The sequence below is a fragment of the Anopheles maculipalpis genome, chromosome X (genome assembly GCF_943734695.1).
Source record: "Anopheles maculipalpis chromosome X, idAnoMacuDA_375_x, whole genome shotgun sequence".
NCBI classification, from domain to species: domain Eukaryota; kingdom Metazoa; phylum Arthropoda; class Insecta; order Diptera; family Culicidae; genus Anopheles; species Anopheles maculipalpis.
Window position 1 is genome coordinate 13,450,603 of NC_064870.1, and position 21,888 is coordinate 13,472,490.

The window sequence follows — 21,888 nt, forward strand, 5'->3', positions numbered from 1 at the left end:
CCCATAGCACGAAGAGAAAATCCAGCGGGATAGCCGGCGACGTGATCTAATACACTTTTGTGCTGTAAGCTTAAATAATATAGCAATATAGGGTAGCTACGACAGGAAAATTACACACAGAACTATATACAAATGGCATGACAAAACCCGTTTACAGCTATATATCTAACACTCTAATTAGTGTGTGTGTGTGTGTTGGTGACATTTTTGATTCGTACTCAAAAGTTTCCGTACTCAGCAACTAGCATACACAAACTAAACACTTACAAACCTGACAAATACATTAGTCCGCGCTGCTACCGTATTAACGATTTTTGCAAATATTTATATGTGTTCAGTTTGATCTAAACGTTTTTAGCGTGTTGCATATCGCATGTATTGTGAATATGTATTATATACGAATAAATACAGCAAAAGGGTTGAAATAAGTGAAGTGTAAGCAAAAGCTAGAGAAACCAATAGAATATAAAGTTAGAAACCAAAACAAAACAAAACAAAAATACTGTAATACACACACATGTCACACAATTAGACATTTTTCTACGGGCAAACTTACCGATCGATTCAGCAAATAGCGGCATGAATCCAAATAGCACTAACGTAGAGATGTACCGCACACTAAGGCGCTAGCGCACTCACAAACACTCACTGTGTGTGTGTGTGAGAGAGAGAGAGGAAGAGAGAAGTAGGAAGAAAGAGCGATAGAGAGAGCAGTATTCATTCACACACCACTCACGCGTAGTCTCACCACTAGTGTTGGGTCAGTCCTTCCGGTTCAGCTCGAGAGCTACCGGGAGGCCTCTGAGTGTGCTCTTATATTTCACAAAGGTAGCTCCTCACTCTCCTCAAATTCTACGTATATTTCACTAGCAGAAAAAAAAAACTAGGAACTAGCTTTCGACCAAACGGCAAAGAGCCGTCTTCTTGGAGAGAATCAAAAAAATAGGGATAAACTTTTCTTTTTGCACTCACAAGATAGCTCTTCGCACTCTTCGAGCTGTTGACCCTCAGGAGGTAGCTCTTCGCACTCTTCAAGCTCTTCCCATTTGTAGTAGCTCTTCGAACTTTTCGAGCTCTTGACTCCCACGAGGTAGTTACTAGCACTCTTCCCGCTCTTCCCGCTCATGAGGTCAACCCTCATGACCCTCACCAGGTAGCTACTAGCACTTTTCAAGCTCATCGCTCCCAGTGAACGCGGAGCTACCAGGAGCAGCAGCTGCCCCCTTTTCTCTGAAAAGAGATACTTCACACAACACTACACATCTGTATTAAAATAACACACACACACACACCTATACAGACACATACAACATTAGTAAAAGCTAACAATTTGTCAAAGAAAAAAACATAACTATTACTAATACATCACCCGAACAGAGACTGATTTTCTAGCATAAGAAAAACCAAGCAAAAAATAACGAAAAAAAAACGAATGAGAGTAGCAAGCATCTTAGGAAGGATCTTCTCGTAGCGATACGGTTAATTTTCTTTTCTTCACATGTTTCAATGTAAGTGTTGTAATTATCGATATTGAATACCACGGCTAGATGTGATTGGGTTTTTTGTGCTAGTTCTTTCGGATGCACTTAGGTTTACCGCAACAAAAAAAAAATATGAACATAAAAAAGAAAAGCGACATTTGTGTGTATGTATGTGTGTCCCTTCAAATGGACGGGCAGGGAAGGGAAATGTGCAATAATATATACATGTAAGATATCTAGAATCGAATGACGATCATAGAACCACACCTTTAAGCACACGCACACTAAAACACACACACTAACACACACGTTCTATGTCGTTTGCAGTACCCGTCACAACGTGACAGGCGTACGGAGTATATATGTGTGTTTCCTTTTCATAATTAGTGTCATCCACGCACATGCTCATGAAAACACTCAGTCATTGTTGTTTTTGATCGGCATACGGTTCACTTAATGTAAAACGAGGACGGAAAGGTTGACCAGGGGGAACGCGAATCACCACGGCACCACGATACTATTTTTAAAAAAAATATATAAATATACATATATTTTAGCGCAGCAAGCATAGTTCAAAGGATTCGATAGGCAATGTGTGGTGGTTAACGGCGAGTTACTTCTTTAAATGTGAAATTTTTATTTAAATTTTCGACGTGCAACTGCTCTGTAAGCCACGTTGCTCAAACCAAGCTGTCCAGTAAGTTGGGTAATAGTTACAATTTAGTGATGGGATACTGTGCTCGTGTAAGGCATTTTTTTACGAAACAAAAGAACTCTTTTAGCGTTCAGAAACGATCGTTCAGATCGAAGATTTTTTTTTACAGTGTAGCTCGATCGTTTTTTGATGTTACCAGAATCTCCAGTTACTTCTTGAGTACTCGGTAGTATAAAATTTTCGAATATTCGTAACCGTCATTTGGAGGTTTATTTCAAAACAAATGAGTTAAAAATCATCTATGGCGGCCGTGTTCATTATGAACGATCGATTCTGAATGATGATTTATCTGAATATCCACCAAAAGTAATGCATGCGATGCCGAAAACCAGTCTCACTCATAGTTAAAAGTTCTTAAAAATACTGTGCTACTGTGGCGCACTGTAGCACATTGCCCATCACTAGTCACAATGTTTGTTTCAGGCGCAGTAAAACAATTGTCCACATGTTTATAACAAATGCTGCGGATTTGAGACTATTGATGTGTTTCAAATCTTGCAAGTATTGTTTTAATCATGTGAACACTTGTTTTACTGGTCTGAAAAACCTTGTAAACACACACAAACACTCTGTCACTGATCATGAATTGTGGATGTGTGCGTGGGTTTTGGGTAAACAAACAAATACAAAATGAAGCAAAATCATACAAATAATATATTAGATTTAAGTCTATTTTGGGAGAATTCATGGATACGGGTTCAGCGATCTACAAATCCCAATTCAAGATTTGCCTTCCACGTACACACAATACACAAACATACATAAATAGTCCCACAGTTACATTCAACGAGTCATTTCCATTACAAACGCATACATAGAACACACTTACACAGAATGTGTATGTTTTGTGTTTTTAATAACAAAACAAAACAAGAAAAAACAAAAACTAACGACTACGTCCTAAGCTTTCGAATACTATAAGTAGCATAAACTATTGTTCCGTTAACTGTTGATTGTTTTGACCGATTTTGTAAGCCTACAATTTAGAAACTATACGGAGAAGAAACAAAACTAAAATTAGCTACAGCACTACGTCTACAGAGATTTAAACTAGGACCAAAAATGATGTATAATCATTACCTAAAAAGCCCAAACGGATAAAAAAAACAACAAAAAAAAAACAAAAAGATGCCTTCTGTGATAAGATTTGAGCCCTAGCAAAATGGTGAAAATGAAGAGGGAAGAGATGTTTAAACAAAAAGTGAAGACAAACCAAAAAACCAACAACAACAAAAAATCACGCTTGTGTTTTACCAACTCTATGTCCCACTCCTCGTTTTCGGGAATGTCCGACGTCAGACGTTACACTCAACTGTCACGGCCGTATATGCGCGGAGGACACGAATCAATGGCAAACAACACAAACAAAGGTTCGCAAACCTTTTTTTTTTTGGTACAAACACAAGGCAACTGGTGTGTTTAGGGTTAAGCGTACAAGTTCTTCTACTTCTGTGTCTCGTTTCGTAAAATGCAACCACCACGGGTAATGGCCGTGTGTGTTTTATGCACCATCACCACGTGGTGCACGATGTATGATGTGTGCGAGGATTTGTGTTTCCCGTTCAATCGTTAGTATATGGCGAAACACTCTGGATAAAAAGGGCGTGAAGGAGGAAAGGGCGGGGGAGGGGGTGTGGGTTGTCTTAGATAGCACTATTTTTGCACGTAAACATTTCTAACTGTTCATTTTCTAAACCTAATAGCAATAAACCAAAAGCAACATTAAACTAGTAACACAAACAAAACAAAAACAAACATGGCGGCAATGGCGGCCAGAAGTATCGCAAACCGCGGTACTTGCAAATTACTTTACAAGCAATGTATTTCTTAATGCTGGTATAGATGTTTTAAAGGATTAATTGCAAATCAGCCTAGGTTAAGCGGGAAAGAGGCGAAAGAGGGCGGAGGTTGGGAAGGATTGGAAACATTGATTGAATGTCTAGCAGTGCAGAGTAGCAATTTGGAGACGCAATAGTCGAGCACTTCAGGAGGAAAGATACGAATGGTAAATAGCTGACAAATGGTATATGGCCGAACGGTAGAAGAAGTAGGCTGGGAGAACAAACCGAAGAATGAAAAGCAAACAATAAAACATTAATTGTTATTAAGAGAGAAAAAAGAAGAAGAAAAAAATTACAATTCCACCGCAAAACTAATTACGTTTAAGGCTAATTGTTTACTATTTAAAGATTACCAATATGTGCACTTTTCTAAGTAAGTTCGTGGCAAAACAAAATAAAAAAGGAAAAAAAACGAGAGCAAAAACTGTAAGCAAAACCAAAAAAAAATACGGTGAACCTAAACGGCAAACAAAACAAATACCGAAGAAAAAAAAACACATGAGCAAAAACTAAAGCAGTTGATTAAATGACCATGTATATGTTCTTAGAAATCTATCGATAATAAAACTATTAAAAAAAAATCCCAAAACAAAGCAGCAAGCAAAGAGAAACCTAGCAAAACTGACGTATAAACCATCTTTTAACACAGGAATTAAATTCCACAGATGTTTTAGTTGGGTGCTGTGTTCTAGCATGATGACTCGATTTGCATTACTTTCTCACCGGGTAAGGGTCCTTGTCTTTCAAGAGTCCTTCAAGAGTCCTTGAAGTCTCATTTATCAAACCTCAACCGTGAGTAGGATCGGACTTAGTCTTACTGACGAGACCTGTATCATCACGACCCAAACCAATGTACCCTTCCAGTTTTGGTCATTGTCAGGGTATCGGCATCTTCAGTATCCCCTTGAGTGTGGATACCCGATAAAGACCTCTTCGTCTATAGAATCGCAGCGACTGTGGAGGGTTTCATCAACCAAGGGAACTCGTCTTTGAAAGATCTCAACTGTCCCTAGTACAAATCTAACAAGGAAACTCTTCTTCCAGAAGGACCTCTGCATTTACCAAAACACCTTACCATCAGAAGGTCCTCACTATCCAAGCGACTTTGTTACGTCACTTCTCTGATTACTTTATACCGTCCCCGATTTACTGGACCGTTTCCATCAGCCATACGTAAGTAATCTTCTTCTTTTATGGCATTCGAGAGCAGTGATCTGATCAAGCGTTTTGGAGGCTCTAGGCGGAATAGACTGACATGTTACATCTACATCCTTTCTTTTAATGGGGCCCGCATCTCAGAAATCTGGGGCCTAATAAGGCCAAGGGTCCAAAGTAAGAAGAACTTTCCACACAGCCCCTTTTACAAAGTCCCACCGTTAGATCCGCTTCTGCTCGAGAGGTCTTGGCCATACATTGCCGACTCCTTTGACTTGATTGTATCCACTGCTAATTCAAGCTGTTTAGAGGAGCTAGGCGTGATGGATATTGGGGCCTGCCCAATCAAAAACGAAAGTGTTCGACCGGAGGGCGAACGATTGAGGTCCAGTGGCGGGTTTAATGGTACTCGGACAGAGCGACCGCAGGGGATCCTGAGGTGGCAAGGGGCTCCAAACTCACAACCCCCACGCCCCTCCACATTCCCCTCCGAACAACAGCTACAATATGATAAGGGGGTTTCCAACTTCCACTCCACTTAGGGTCTCCAAACTGCTAAAACCGCCACAGGTAAGGTCTAAGGGAGTTACTGATACCACGCAGTTTGATAGTCAGTCCTCACTACGGTGGAACGGTTCGGATGGGATTTGAACCCCGTTGTCCTGCCTTGTACGATGTAGCTTTCGGGTCTGTAGGTAGCCTTCTACACCGGCCACCATTAGACCCGCTGCTGACTGTACCTGTAACGGGATATAGTCAGCCCTGCGGATGCTGGTCCTATTGGAATTCGCTACACGTTCTAGTCGTGTGAAAGACTGGCACCGCTACCGTCTCTCCCACCAGACTACCGCTCGCACAAAAGATGAACTTCTGCTTAGAACCTCCAAAGGCGACCTTTCAAATCGGTTTGCAAATCGGATTCTCTGAGACTATTGCTCTAAGCTATTGCGATTTTGGATAGTGAAAAGTTTAAACTTTTGCCTAAATTTCTCTGTATAAATTGCTGATGCGTAACATTGTAGTAAGGCGGTTCTGGTGCAGTTTATCGGGTGATCGGATTGTCGCGTAATCGGTGTCTAGTTGGCAGGTGGCTTGGTGTGTCCATGTATCCATGACCATCGATGAAGATGTGGTGGACGGTGATGTCAATACCACAGATCACAAACGTGTATGACCTATTCGAAGACGGGATAGGCCTGTTCCCATGAAGCCGTATCATGCTTGATGGGGCGGAATTTGTTGCTAAGGTCTAGATTGTGCCACGTGGTGTTTCAATGTTAGAAGACTATGCTGTTGGTAAAGCGGATGACAACTCGGCGGGAAAGAGCGTTTTGTGCTTCTGCTGGTCGAAGACTGTCAGCTTTTTCGTTTCCGCTGATTCCGGAATGACCCGGAAACCAGCAAAAAACGATTGTCGACCATGCAGCTATCGAATCTAGGAGTCGTATGAGAGAAGAGGGGCCTTTTGGAGATGCCGTTTTCCAGGGCAGCCAGAACGCTGGCACTGTCGGTGACTCTTTATATGCAATATTCTGCTCGTTGAAAGGAGTATAAACATTGCATTTCGTCCGTTGCATGTCTACAAGGGAGCCACATTGCCTGTCCGCATATCGAAATCTATTCCCGTAAGCGCAACACAAGGTTGTTGTTTTTGTTGTTGTTGTATTTTTTTTTTGTTTTTTTTTTTTTTTTGTTTCGGAAAATCCTCGCTCTCCACGATAATAAGGATTTTCTCGCTTCCTATTCGTCGCAAATGATTCGCGTAAAGCGCTCAACTGTCAAATAAGCATCCGCTTCGGTACGGTGCGTTTAGAACGCATGGTTGACGGGTTCGCATACATATTTATCACCTGTTTACCGTCGAAGGGCGCTTCCTGGCGTGGTGGTGGCGTTGATTTTCCACTGGCAAAACGATGCGAAACATTACCGTTACCCCGCTGTGCCCCATTGCCGATCAGAAAGTTACGATTCGCCGAAGGAAAGTGGACACCGCAAACACTCGGACGCGGCGCTTACAAACGGTACGCAAGCGAACGCCAACAACAGTGTGAAACCCAGTGCGGCTGGGCTGCTCGTCACAACCAATCGGTGGCAAATGTTGGGCCAATCATTGCAGGCTACCGTTTCTATTGGTAATATCAGTGTGTTTCGATTGGCGCAGGCCGGAAAGGACGGTACACGGCTGCAGGTGAGCACGATCAAATGCGTGTGTGTGTGTGTTTGTGTACGTGTGTCTACCGTGATGCGGTTTTCCGATCCGTACGTGCGAGCGCGCACGCAACGAAACCATTCGTGAGTCGCTTGAAATGCCGCGAGCTGGCTCCGAGGAAGCTGGACCGTGTGATGAAAATGTGTGGGCATATATCGGTGGCCTAATGTTTGTGCGGACCCGCAAACAGCATCGCATCATGCACGATAGGTGCAGATCGCCTACCGGGATGAGGAGACCCGCGGAACCACAGCCGCACCCGCAACAATAAACTCTTTCCCTCAAATTCCCCGCTTTTGTCTGGATTGCTGGGGAAATTCGCGCGCCCGGTACTGGGCACGGCGATGGGTGGTAAATAACACGGTGGCCAAACCAGACTTCTTGGCATACAATCAAACGTACTGAAGTGGAAGCATCTGCCGGGGCAAGCGATACAAAACAAAAAGTGGTTTGTTGTTGTTTCCATCCGTGGTTCGAGATTTCCAGAATCCTGCCCGGTACACGCGCACACACCGATAAGTGGTGAACGGTTCCCATTCGCTGATTTCGCCCCCCATAGAATAGTGATTGGATAATAATAGTAGCGAATCCGAGCAACGTTTACGTGCTTTGTGTGTGTGTGTGTGCGCGCGCGTGTGTGTGTGTGAACGGCGGATTGTGATGGTTCGATGGCAAAGTATGTCTATGGTGTATGCACGATAGTTCACAATCCTAGGACAATTTCTCCCGCCCACCACTCTCCTCTCCCCTGCCCTCCAAGCATGGTCGCTTTCCCCCGCCAACCGTCAGCTGCACACTAAACAGGCTCACTCGCATCGAGTCACACTGCTTCGCCCTTTTGGCAACAAAAAGAGAAGGGCCCTTTACGGCCGCGTAACGAATCGTTTTGCTTCGTTTGTAACGCTTTCTACCACCACCATATCACACACCGATAGTGGGCGACCGTCGTTGTGTGTAGCGTGTGTGCCGTTGCCTAGAGGCGATGGATACGCCAAAGAAACCGAAGGTGGTTGATACTTCTACCACCGTCACAACGCCACGCTCGGTCATTACAACCACTACCTCGTCATCCAGCAGCAGCAGCGCCACCACCATCACCACCGGCAGCCCGATCGCATCCGACGGCGGCAACATCGAGGAAGCGGCAACATTTGCTGAGAAGGAACAGCTGACCGACTCCCAGCGCAACATTCACCGATTTTGGCATAACGTGCTGCGGGAGGTACAATCAATCGATACCGTTGAGCCCGGCAATCAACTGTTGCCGTTGGCGCGCATCAAGAAAATCATGAAACTGGACGAGGACGTGCGGATGATCTCGTCCGATGCGCCGCTCCTGTTTGCGAAAGCGATCGAAATCTTTATCCGGCAGATCACGTTGCGGGCGTGGGTGCAAACCGAGCAGAACAAGCGGCGCACGTTACAGCGGAGCGATATCGCGATGGCCATTACCAAGTACGATCAGTTCGATTTTCTTATCGACATTGTACCGCGGGAAGAGACGAAGGTGTACAAGAAGGAGTACGACACGAAATGGTCGGATGGTGGTGGTGAGGGTGGTACACCGACCACAGCCGCTCCCACCACCGACAACGGTGCTGGTAACAGCAGTAGCACGAACGGTTCCGAAGACATGCATTACTTCTTTCAGCTGGCGCAGCAACATCAGAAGATAACGGCCAAGGGTAGTGCCGGAGCTTTAACGAACGGTGCTGGTACAGTGTTTGACCTAGCGACGGTTATCGGTGCGCCTGGCAGTCATCGGCAGCTAGTGCAAACGACGGCAGCCACTGTACCGTCAGCCACCACCACACAACAGACGAAGAATGTGACCTCGGGCGGGGAAACGCAAGCTGCTTCCGGTAGTGGCAGTGGAAGTACATCCGGACCGACGCTTAGCAGGCAGCAGCAGCAGCAGCAGCAACAGCAACAAAATCTAGCCACGCCGGTAAATCTTACATAGCCGCTTTCATTGACAGTCATTGCTGTCCAATTTTGGTCCTGAGTCAGGAATTTTTGTCTAGAAGGCATGAATTTTTGATAGCGCTCATAATTTTCTTTTACCCGGAGCCATCAATTTTTAGCTCTTAACCACCAAGCTCTTAACACATGGAAAGTAAATTTCTTTTGAAGTATAAAATATGAATATTTTTTTCGCAGACATAAAGTATAACATCAATTTAAACATGGTCAGCTTAATTCACAGAATTTTGAAACTAAAGTTTTGTTCGTAACACTACTTACTTACTTACTTATCAGGCGCCTGCCGTAGCAGAATCCGGAATCACTCATGGTCCCGCGCCGTCGTCATCACCCCACCTCAATCTGGGCCTACCACGTCTCCACTGTCCAAAAGGACTTTCTGACCTGGGTGGTCCGGTGCCATGCGTGTAACATGGCCAGCCCATCGGAGCCTGGCGAGCCTAATTCGCTGCACGACGGTGAGGTCGCCATACAGTTCGTACAGCACGTCGTTGTAGCGGCTCCTCCGTTGTCCTTCCACACATACAGGGCCAATGATCCTTTCTGAGCATCTTCCTCTCGAACGCTCCTAAGAGGGCTTCGTCTGGTTTGGACAGGGTCCATATCTCAGAGGCGTATGTGAGTACTGCGACTATAAAGGTACGATACAGTCCCAGATGTTTCCTCAGGCTGTAGAATGACCGGTTGGCCGCCAGCATCCTAGTGCGCAACTCCGTCTCTATGCTGTTTTCGGTGCTGACCTTTGACCCGAGATAGGTGAAGTTTTGGATGACTTCAAATTTGGGGTCACCTATCCGTACATCACTCCCACGTAGTTCCGGATTTCTTAGTAGGGCCGTTGATGGTGCCACCATCAATTTGGTCTTTGACTCGTTAATCTGCAACTCAAGGTTTTCTGCCGCGTGCTCTATCCTTCGTTAGGACTCTGCTACCTGGGAGAGCCGCAGGCTTCACCTCCGAATCACGGATGGCCCTCCCTAGCGTCAAGTTGAATAGGAGGCAGGCGAGCCCATCTCCCTGACGTAAGCCTTTGGTGGTAGCAAAGGACCCCGAGAGTTTTCCATCCACTTTCAACTGACATGTGACGTTGGTCATTCTAACAAGCATGATCAGTTAGTCCGGGATTCCAAAAGAGCTCATGGCCTCGTAGAATTTTACCTTGGCTATGCTATCATATGCGGCCTTAAAACCTATGACCATCTCTTCATACGTATTCAACTGCTATACAGTTGCCTACAACTGCCATCTTCTTCAAGATTTGCCGCATGGTGAACACTACACTACAGTTTACTGACATTATTCTAATACTTTTTTTTAGTCTTCAATTATTTCTTCAGTTTGATAGCGTGGTGTATAATTAAAACAATTTCCGAAGTAGTTTTCGCAATCTGTGCGTGAAGTTGAGCATGCCCATGTATGACTGTATGTATGCCCATGTATGGAACAAAAATGTATGACTTAGAGCCAAAAATTGATGAGCATCGCTGTCAAAATTCCTAACTTACAGGCAAAATTTAGCGCCAATGACTGCATTTTTCTAAAAATTTAACTACATTTTTCGTTCTCTTGTAGACCACGGTACAAACTGCAACTGGCCAGAGTATAATCCTCGCGAATGGTGGTACCGGTGCTACGGCTAGCGGTGTAGCAAATGGAAGTACAACCACAGCGAATCAGGTCGTATCTACTAACCAATCACTTCAACTACTGCAACAGGTAATGACACCGACCGGTGAAATAACGCAGATACCGGTAAGTAATCCCAGTAGTGTTTTCGAGCCACACACACACACACCTTTGCTAACGATACATTCGCTCTTTTCAAATGCTCCCGGCAACTAGTTGAATTTTATACGTACGGCTGGAACCGGTGGTGGTGCAACGAACGCTGGGCAACCTATCTTCATACAGACGGCTCCCATGCAGACCGGTCCCACGATAATACACACGGGACCGACCGGGGTCTTGCTGAGTGCAAATCAGCTTCAGCAGTTGCAACAGCAGCAGCAGCAGCAGCAGCAGCAGCAGCAACAACAGCAGCAACAACAGCAGCAACAACAACAGCAACCGTCGAAACAGCAATCGTCCCAGCAACAGCCGCAACAAAATCAACATCATCCACCACCAACACAAAGCCAACATCAATCGCAACTACAAAACAACCATCCACAACACCAAAGGGATTAATTGAAATTAACGGTGACGGGCTAGAGAATTAGGGACCGTAATACGAATTCACTATAACCCTCACTACCCCAAAAACGTTATTATGAAAGGTGACATTTCGAGTTAAGGTAACGGTTTAAGCAGCGCGACCCGCAAAGTGGCATTTTTTACTTGGGATCAAATCTCAGCTACTACTCTACTTTTTTTTAAAAAGCCTACAAGTTAGCTACCATTTTAGCGAACTGGCAAACGAAATTACAAGATGCTCGACCATTAACTCGGGCCAAGATAAAGGGAAAAACGTAGTATTGTACGTACATTAGAAAAATTTATTTTGTTTTTAATATTCGTTTTTGCATTATACTCTGCACTAAATTAAGCAAGTAGTTTTATTTAATTTTGTCGAGTAGTGTAACATTTTTGCAATTTTTTTAAGCCACCCAGCAATTTTTTATTTTAGAAAGGATTTGTTTGACTTAAGAATAGGAGGTATTTCAATAACGGTTAGCGTAGCTCCATTTTTATTATGTAATTTATGTAATTTTATTATGTCGTGTTAGAGAGAGTCAGTTTGAAAGGTACATTTTGGTGTGTGGAAATTAAAAGCCAAAAACAAAACACATCCGGGCAAATAACGACAGGCGTCCACATGTTTAAAAGAATCGTACGGCTTCAAAATACAACAAAATGTCGGAGAATGCTTTTGCAGCTTCTTATGGCACTAAAACAATGAAACGTTTGGGTCTGGGCACCCGTCGCTGGATACTCAGTTCTCCGCTTCCAGGGGGATGTTTGAATTGTTGTTTAAAATGTGGACGTTTGTTTTATGTGACGCAAATTGAAAAAAATATGTGTACAGTACCAGTCACATGCTCAGTAAGGGTAGGGATAGCAACAACCTTCTCTTACTTTATCAATTTCATTGTGTGTACAAAGATGCAGGGCAGGAAAAGATGCACTCACCTACAAACGTAGTGCTTGCTCACCGCGCGTTAAGCTGTTTGTGTACAGGATTTGATTTGCTACACAATTTTATTATACTTTTCTTTTATTCGCAGTAAAAGAAGGCGTGAGTTTTAGTCAATTTCCTTTCGAGAGGAAAAGAAAAGCAAAGATCATTGGTTTCACTGCTATTTAAATGCATGAAAGCGCATGAATAGAGACAGACAGAGAGAGAGAGAGAGAGAAAGAGAGAGAAGGAGGGGTGTAAATGATACAATTGTAAATAAACTTTATATGTAAAACTTTAGAACGATAACGATTGTACAAAGCGTAAAGCAAAGCCAGCTCGATCGGCTAATTTCTAAACATAAGTAATAAAAGAGAATCAGTAAATTTTATGGATATATTCGTTGTTAAGACTCAACAACACTTACTTGCCCAGATAGTGTTTTGCCGATTAGCCTTATTAGGTGGCGAGCGGCGTAAGGCGATGTATTGCTTACAAGCACTTTACCTAGAGAAAGAGTCGTTGATTTTTCTTCTTGCGCCTCAAGGTCCCCGAGATCTTCACTTCCGGCATTGAACATTGCAGGATATCAGCTCAGCAAACTCGTGGTTTATGCTTGCCTTCTTCACACGCTCTCCTGTCACACACATACATCGCCAGATGTATGTAGTTCTTAGTAGCTGCCATTCGAAAATTATGGAAGTAGTGCGGGACTCTCGCCTTTTTGCTATCTTCTGGGCAGTTCCATTACTATCTGGAGTAACGATTGTCGACAACATTATGACTTAAGCCGCCGAGAAGCTTTGCCTTCGTTCATTGCTCCTAAATCCAATACTTAGGGTTCAGGATCTCAAACCATGTAACTTGTACAGCAACTCAGTAAAAAATTTCTCCAAAACGTAACTATTATTGTGGCCCACCCCTATTTCGGAACCTTTGCGACATTTGTCCGACGCCAATGCGCTAGTTTTATATTGAATTGGTTTTGTATTTTCATTACCTGCTGCCTGCCATTCGCGCCACTAATAAAAAGAGCACTAGCAAATAAACGAACCGAAAGTAAAAGCTTTTATAATCGATGTGTATATTACGCTCTGGACAGGTTTCATGACTACATGCAAGCACGTATCGGTCCACAGCATAACGATCGTTTTGGAATGATCATGAGTAAACGTGTTGTGAACAACGAAATACGTGAGTTATTTAAATAATAAACAAATTTACTTTAACAGATACCATACCTCACCCAATGCCCAGCTATTACTTCATCCGTACTTGCTGCAATGTATACATTTAATGGAGTTTTACTAATTACATATTTAATTTAAAAAAAAAAGGTTTCCTGCACCCGTGTACTAGAACAAACACCTACCACAAACAAAAGACAAGAAAAACGACTTAAACTGGTTATTGCAAAGGAGGAAGAAGTGGTAATAAAACATCATTACGTATTATTTTTTTATAAAACCGGTAATCTAGTAACAAATAAAAGAAAGGAAAATACCCGATCGATTGTCCATAACTCTTTTGCGCTTGCGGAGCCTTCGTGTAGTCACACATCACATTCGCATAATTCACGCAAATCTATATATCCCTACTCCATTTCCTACTCTCTTCTTATCTATCTTTTTTACACACGCATCACACACAGAGGTCCATAAAGATGCGGTTATGAATCTGAAAAGTTAAATCCCCGATAGACTCCAGATTAATCCGCAGTTGACACCGGAGCAAACAAAGCGATCTTGCAGTTTGCATGCAGCGTTTGCATCTACCTCTGTGTGTTTGTGTGCGGCTTTACCCACATATCAGCGAAACAATCATACGATGAATGATACATAGCCACAAACAATAAAAATTAAAAAAAAAACACAAACCCTGCGTGTGCGTTGTGCAAATATGTTCAATCTCGACTACTGGCGCCACAGTTAAGATCCAAACTGATCCTGTGTGCCTTCGATCGGGCCAAACTCGTACGCACCGTGCCCATCGAACTTGAGGTAGTAGTCGTGATGCGTCCAGAGCGACTTTCGATGCGACACGGTAAAGAGCGTGATACCGACCATACGACAGTACTCATACATACTGCCTTCGACATCCACCGACACAGCGGACGTACACTCGTCCAGGATGGCGAACTGGGGATTATGATAGAACAGGCGGGCCATCGCAATGCGCTGCTTCTCACCACCGGACAGAACATCGATCCAATCCTCGATCGCGTCCAGTCCCTTTTCGCGCACCTGCAGATAGGTGAGCTGTACCAGATCGAGATATTTGAGCAGATCGGCATCCGTTTTGCCGCGGCGTTTCATCTCCTGATGCGTGTGCGGGTAAATAATCTGCGAAACAATAGCGGGAGGGCATGGTGAATGGTAGCTACATACGCTTCATGAACCCATCAATTAACACCTACCTGGTCACGCAACGAACCAAGCGTCATGTACGGTCGCTGGGGAATGTAGAACAGTTTGCCGGCCGGTGGTTTCGTTACCTTGCCGCCCCACGTTGGCCATAGCTCGCCAAGAATGCGGAACAGGCTGCTCTTACCACAACCGTTCGGTCCACAGACGAGCACATTCATGCCCGACTTGACCTCGAACGTGAGGTCCTTCACCAGTACGTCTCCGTTTGGCGTCACCAGCGGTACGTGGTCGAACTTGATCAAATTGTCCTGGAACTTGAGCAGCCCCATACCGGGACCGATGTCGCCGGCGTCTGCGATAGCCGAATTGTTCACCATCGTGCGCTCGTATCGACCTGAATTGAGGTCCTTCAGTACCACCGTCAGTTCGGTCATTCGGGCAGTGAATCCGGCAAGTCTGGACATTTCTCGCCCGGCCAACACTAACCGACCGATCGCCTCTGCCAGCTTCACCAGCATTCGTCCGAACGTGTAGTATCGCTGTGGAAAGTTGACAACGAAGGAAGTCCTTCATTAACACTCTTACGTACCGTCAGTCTAAAGACAACTTACGCTCAACCGCTCACTCTGTTGGCTTCCCGTGAGCAACGGATGGTCCTTCTCAAAGAATGGAAGTGACACGGCATAGAACCCAACCACAGTTGCAATATCTGCCACGCAAAAAGAAACAAAGATTATCTCTAGAGTTCTTCCGCTTATCTGCTGCTCCGACTGCACTTACATTTAGCCACCATATTGTCCACGATGCCCATACCGACGCGGAACTCCAGGAACTTGCGCATGTGTGCCACAAGCTTGTTGAAGCTCGCCAGTATCGTTAGCTTCTCGCGATTGTTACCCTTGTAGAAGGCGATCTCTTCCGAGTTAGTTATCAATCGGCTGTTCACGTACCGGAACTCACCCTCCAGCTTTTGCTCCATCACCGTCAGCCGACCGGTCGGTTTGCGCAGATTGGTGAGGAACACGCCGGAGAAGAACAGATACAGCAGCAGGATGCCGGGCGTCGTGCCGCCCAGATTGGTCGTGAGCCGGTACACGTAAATAACGATGTCCAGCAGAGGTTTGCAGATGTTCGAGTACAAGTCAGTGACGCTCTCGCAGAACTTGTCAATGTCCGTCGTCAGCAGCTGGTCCGCATTCGCTATCCGGTTGTCCAGATTTGACATTTTGTAGTAGGTGAATCCTCTGAGGAAAAAAAGGGGATGGAATATTTGTCAGATCTTTTGTTTTATCGATTCGTCGGAGGGAGATGCGATGCTTACTTCAGGTACTCGTTGTATAAATATTGCGACAGATTCGTTCGGAAGCGAAGCTTTAGCTCACCTATACTCCATTTCAGGACATTGTTAACGACAGCGATCTATGAAAGAAAGAAATTTTATATTAACATAAAGTGCGAATTACAATTAGAAGATATTTGTTTGCAAGTTGCAGAAGTCTCAGATTATCTAGACGCTTATTTTCCGATCGAATAACTCTGCAATAATGTATAGGATACGGGTTGGTAACACTTATGCGATTAGATTCGTAACATCCGCCATGAAAAAAAAACAACGATACATTGAACTTCACAACCACACACGCAAGTCACCCAGTGACAAATCTGCACTGCAATAGTGCTCACACATCGAACCACACTCTTTATCTTCCTTGCCTCCACACCGTCAAAACACTTACCGCGGGTAGGGCCGAAAGGTACTTCACCAACGCCGTCCGGAACTGCGTCTTGTTCATCGTAATGATTGTGCTCTCGATCGCCGTCGCATTCTGTATCATCCAGATATCGCTTACCGACCGGGCAATCAGCGACAAAGCAATCACGATCAGCAATCCGTTCTCGACGCTCCATGCCTTCGGGATGATGATGCCTATTATGCCGGGTTCGGGTTGATGTAGTTGAGGCGTGTCCAGCACGCCATGTTAGTCGAGAAAGATGGAAAAAAAATAAAGAACTGTAGCTGAAGCACGGAACGATTTGCTTCATTTTGCAATTAGGTGTCGCTCGGTGGATGGAGAAGGTTGCGGATTTAGTGGATGGTGAAATTTAAATTAGGTCTGTAGTAATAAATTGTCCACTCGGTCAATGTAGATGACCTTCGTACGGGTAGGTGTGAAGAATCGATATATTAGACCATGAAGAAAGTGTGCGCAAAGTTTTTATATTATAGGATACTCCGCGTGCCAAAGACTTTCAGATTGCTACTTTGAGACGTTGAAAGTAAACTTTCAATTCAAATATCTAATCTACCAACTGGTAAAAACGAGCGGCCTGAATTGGAGATGGTAGAATTAAGCAGGGTAAAATTGATACACAGAAGCTTTATGTTTCTTCTTGTTCAACATCGAGAGTACTAGCTTTCTGGCTTCCCTAAATGAGCTAGACTCGCCTCATGAAATACAATTCTTTAAATATTCACCTACAATTTCTGACCTCGTTTTTTGGCCTCAAACCAGGCCCTCCACGTTAAACAAATCTTCAAACAGTGGTCAGTTGACCACAATGAGTCTTGGGTTCAATCAAAAGAAGACGTCAAAACAAAACGAGAAAAAAAAAATCTGGATTCTGGCTGTTCCTCTCATTTACACAAACTAAAACAAAAAATGAAAATCATTCCTTAGCCTATCTCCCTCATTTCTTGAGGGTATTTACGTCAATGCGAACTTTTAATAGTTGGAAACAACTCAACGAGCTTAGATAAACAATGAATTGCAAGATTAACGTAGACTTGCGACGAAAAAAAAGTTGTTGTACCGACCCCGCATATGGCTAGTGTTTTACTTATTTGCTAATGTGTGTGATGAGCATCCAAAGTCATCTGCTTCTTTAGGACTGTAGGAATTCTTGGTGTACCATGTCTGGCTTCCTTGACTTCATCGATCTGTATAGCTAGATAGTCACTCTTTCTGAAGAAATAGTCAGTAGTAGGGTTCGATACCCATCCTCAATGGGTGGCTGCTCAACTCATCAAATCTACCAGACTTCACCTGTCACCACAAGCACAGCTAGCTAGCCGCATGGTATGCGGATTTGTATCATGTTCTCCTATTGGGTCGTACTGTATGTGCATTCAAATAGTCGATTCAGATTAACGCAGGAGGTTTGACCTGTACCGCGACTTGCACCACGATACCTCTATTCAAGAATCTTTAATTAATCCCTTGAAGAAAAAAACACACTTAACTGCCACGGTGTAGTCGCGGGACACACACACCTTGGAAGCGAAATTCTTGTGCATTATTCATTGCTACACACTATCGCTCTGTGCGTGTGTGCTATCACACACCGCAAGAAACAACGAAAAAAAACACCCCACTATCAATCGATAGGGATGTGGGAAATTGGTTCGCACAAGGGTTCAAAGTATTCATAGCAAACACGCGTAACCGTGTGGTGTCTGCGTAACCTTCCCTTCCACCGAGAGTGACATAGAGGTTTGGTAAAAAAAATGTATTAAAAACCGAAAAGTTGGACTTTGTAATCGGCTCCGTTAATCGTACGATTCTTCGATGCCAGCCTACCTTAGAAGCGTTCGCTTCTTATCTGATGACATACCGTAATCAATTTTTGCCGAGTTTGGTAAGCTTCCGGGGGTTAAGGTTACCGATTTTGCAAAGTCTACCAATTTTGGCACAACGATGACCAAACAAAAACACCCTTGAACATCAAGATCTGGGTGAGTTAGAGATCAAAGCGTTAACTGCTGCTTCTTGTGCTTTGGCACTGCATATCCCTTGAGTGGTTTCGGTCGGTCATGTTTGACTTCCTTGACTTCTGGGCACGTGGAGGCGTTCCTCCGGTGAATGTTTCGGGGTCGCTAACGGCTCAACTACATCATCGCAGACAGCGAAATAAATCAGTATGATGTTGCTAAAAAGCTACTAAAGATAATGATCGTGACATAGGAGAATTTTACTCAATACACTCCCAGCGTATGTTTCGATTTTAAAATTTTCACGCTAGTGCACAACCACCACTACCACTACCACCACCACCACCATCTAGGTCATCCGAGGCATGGTAGTATGCACACGGATTGCCTCACCCTCACTTACCTAATAGGGCGCGCAGCTGGTTGAAGAAAACGGCATTGACATGGGCCTTCGGGCTGCGCTTTTCCTTTTTGTCGCTGATTAGATACTGTATCTCATCCTCCGGTCGCTGCTTGCTGGGTAAAGCCGGGTTTCGGTGGGGAAGAGAAACGGAATGAAGTGAGAGTGAATCGGAGATTCAGTATTATGCACTAATCAACGTAACCACACTCGCCGGATCCGGATAAGGTGGGGGGGATAGTATTGCATGGCCCATCCATTATACCGGTAGCGGGAAAATTCCTAAGCTCTCAAACTGGTACTTGACGCACACCACAAACCTGGTGGCACATTAGTGGTGGGAAAAACGGCTTCGGTGCCTGGAACCGGTTCCGGAGCCTGCAGCTCCCGAACTTACGGCTCCTAGTTTTTTTTTTTTGCGGGTATCGATTTACGGATTGGTTAACACTGTGGGTGAGGGCCGTGGTTTGAAATTGGAGCCAACTCCGAAACCGTTGATATCGGAGCCAGCTCCGGAACCGTGGTTGCCCTCCGTAACTCCCATCACTATGGTACATTGCACGAGTGTGGTTACTTTGGTGCGTACAATTACGAAGAAACCTTGAACTTGAGGCTCGACTACCAAACCGGTTCCATGCCCAAGGTACTTACCGATTCTTGTGGATCTGTTTACCGTACAGTATGATGCAGACGGCAGCGGTACATCCGGCAACACCGACTACGGCGTTCTGGTTCGCCAGCAGCTTGCTCAGATTTGGTGCCATCCTTCTCTTTCTGGGCGGAAGGGTACTATATGGCCTCGACAACAGTTGATCGGAGCAGCTCACTTGGTGGTTTTCCCGGGTTGATCGGTCTGGTCCGAATTGGTGATGAGTGTGTGCGTGCCTTGTGTCGGGGTCGGGATGATCGGACGCAAAACTGTGCTGGTTGATTGGTGTGGATTTACATGTGCTAACCCGCTTTTATCGTGTCACACCCTTTTCAAGCTGCCACACTCCCCCGCCGTCAGCGAAAGACGGTCTGCTTTGTTAAACGACGAAACGACGACGACACAGTGATGATGATGAGCTGTGAATCGGGTCGTGGAACGGTCTAACAAGACCAACCCTTAGCGCGCGGTGTTATGATCCACGATTACCTGCCACTGATGAAGCAAGATTGTCCACAAACACACGGAGACACACGTACACAGGCACGGGGGTTGTCTCTATCCCACTAACACCTATAATAAACAAAAAAAAACACACATAGAGCAAGGTGAGTGTGTGAAAGCGTACAATAGATGAAGCCGAGTCGTTTCTACACTGCTTGCTTTCCCTACGCTAGAGGCCACTTTCACGAATTTGTCGTTCTTTTTTTTTTCGACACTACCACTTGGAGTTGCACTCCCGTGGGGGAGGACAACCTTTGCCCATTCAATATTGCAACTATTAGTACATGCAGCACCAACATTTCATCACGCACAAACACAAGAAAAACACTGCCACTAGGCCATTACAATGCGCAATGGTGGCGTTGTTGGACAAGAATGCAAAAGCTGGAAAATCTACGACCATCAAACCTACCGACGGAAAAAACGGGAACAACAACACGCCACCTTCTCGGCCACACTTTTCAATCAAAATTCAAGCGAAAACACAACTCCGCACGTCCGCTCTGTCCGTCGCTATTGCCGAACACATCGACCTGTCAAACGTTCATCGCGAACCATGGATGAACCCCGGTGAATGAATGCTTTTTAACCCTGCTGACAATGAAGTTCGTAAATTTTTAAATTATTTTTAACTTAAAACTTCGATTGCTATGTTCCCGTTTTGGTTTAATTTTCGCTCGATGTATTCCAAACAACAATAAATTAAATAAAATCACTCAAGTACCTCAGGCTGGTTGCACAGCTCCATCGTTCCGATTTCTCGCATGGTTTCCGAACATTTTCCTACCTTTTAAATAAAATCGGAAGCTTCTGTTATCTTTCAAATACCATACAAAATTTTGACAGGCCCATGCAAAAACTGTACGCCTCGTGCCAAATGAGTTGCTGACGAGCACCTTCCTGTTGGGGCATGAGTCCGGTATCATCATCACATGCTTCAACTATCGTATCCTTCCGGCTTTGACTACCGTCAGGATATCAGCACCGTCAAACAGCTCAGCTGGCTCTTGGTTAATTCTTTTTACCACACGCCCTGCTCGCACACACCCCCTAATATAGTCCTTAGCCGCCCGCCGTTCGAAAATGATGAGTGCATTGGCGTCTTCAGTATGTCCAGGACTCGTGACCCTAGTGGACTACCGGACGTATCAGTATTGTCCGGGTCTTCTGGATCGCAGGAGTTGGTGGAGTCCGTAGTAGGCACGATTCCCCTGAACAATGCGCCTTCCGATTTCGCCGTTTATATCAAATTGGGTAAAGAGACTAGGTGGGCTCGTCCCGAACGAGTTGAAATATGCGCTGTAGAAAGAAGAAATCGAACCCACTCCTGCGAAACTCTCATTCAATGTGGCCAAGGTGTCAAAGCTATGAGCCCACCTAGTCTCTTTATCCACTTTGGTTTATATTGTCAAAGTAACAGAACTACTCCTCTACTCCTCTGTCTCTCATTGATTCTCAACTTTTAGAGGCGAATGTAGTCTCTAAGACTCAAAGCCTCTACAAATAAACGAAAAAAAAAATCCTCAACTCAATCCTATCGGCCTCGCGTGCGAAATGGTCTATTCAACCCTGCATAGTTCATCCGATTCCACTCCGAGTATTCATCCATTGTTCTCCACTGTAAACCCGGTATCAGGCGGGTGCGCACAATTGTTTACTTATGTTCCGATCGTGCCATTTCTCTCTTGCTTAGCATGGAAACCGCTTTACCATCGTACTCTTGCACACTGTACGGATTAATGCACAATGGTACAGTCAGCT

At 44.6% G+C, this 21,888-nt stretch overlaps 3 protein-coding genes across 3 annotated transcripts in view; 2 read left to right on the forward strand and 1 right to left on the reverse strand.

The window, feature by feature from the left end:
- Positions 1–21,888, forward strand: part of LOC126568841 (dolichyl-diphosphooligosaccharide--protein glycosyltransferase subunit STT3A) — a 129,214-nt gene that overhangs the window by 72,387 nt on the left and 34,939 nt on the right. The window lies entirely within an intron of this gene.
- On the forward strand, positions 8,384–11,571 carry LOC126557525 (nuclear transcription factor Y subunit gamma). Its single transcript, XM_050213334.1, has 3 exons — positions 8,384–9,349; positions 10,957–11,136; positions 11,227–11,571. The coding sequence occupies exons 1-3, from the start codon at positions 8,384–8,386 to the stop codon at positions 11,569–11,571; spliced, it is 1,491 nt and encodes a 496-aa protein (XP_050069291.1).
- Positions 14,428–19,740, reverse strand: LOC126556317 (ATP-binding cassette sub-family D member 3). Its single transcript, XM_050211565.1, has 8 exons — positions 19,626–19,740; positions 18,978–19,090; positions 16,602–16,792; positions 16,187–16,284; positions 15,646–16,109; positions 15,477–15,574; positions 14,916–15,404; positions 14,428–14,841 (listed from the first exon to the last, which is right to left on the reverse strand). Exons 1-8 carry the CDS (start codon positions 19,736–19,738, stop codon positions 14,428–14,430), a joined length of 1,980 nt encoding a protein of 659 aa, XP_050067522.1. The 5' UTR covers positions 19,739–19,740.

Coding starts and splice junctions, on each gene's coding strand:
- LOC126557525 (XM_050213334.1), top strand. CDS start 8,384: ATGGATACGCCAAAGAAACCGAAGGTGGTTGATACTTCTACCACCGTC. Junction 9,350..10,956: donor AACAAAATCTAGCCACGCCG/GTAAATCTTACA, acceptor GTTCTCTTGTAG/ACCACGGTACAAACTGCAAC. Junction 11,137..11,226: donor GTGAAATAACGCAGATACCG/GTAAGTAATCCC, acceptor CCCGGCAACTAG/TTGAATTTTATACGTACGGC.
- LOC126556317 (XM_050211565.1), bottom strand. CDS start 19,738: ATGGCACCAAATCTGAGCAAGCTGCTGGCGAACCAGAACGCCGTAGTC. Junction 19,091..19,625: donor AAACAGATCCACAAGAATCG/GTAAGTACCTTG, acceptor GGCTTTACCCAG/CAAGCAGCGACCGGAGGATG. Junction 15,575..15,645: donor GGACAATATGGTGGCTAAAT/GTAAGTGCAGTC, acceptor TTTGCGTGGCAG/ATATTGCAACTGTGGTTGGG.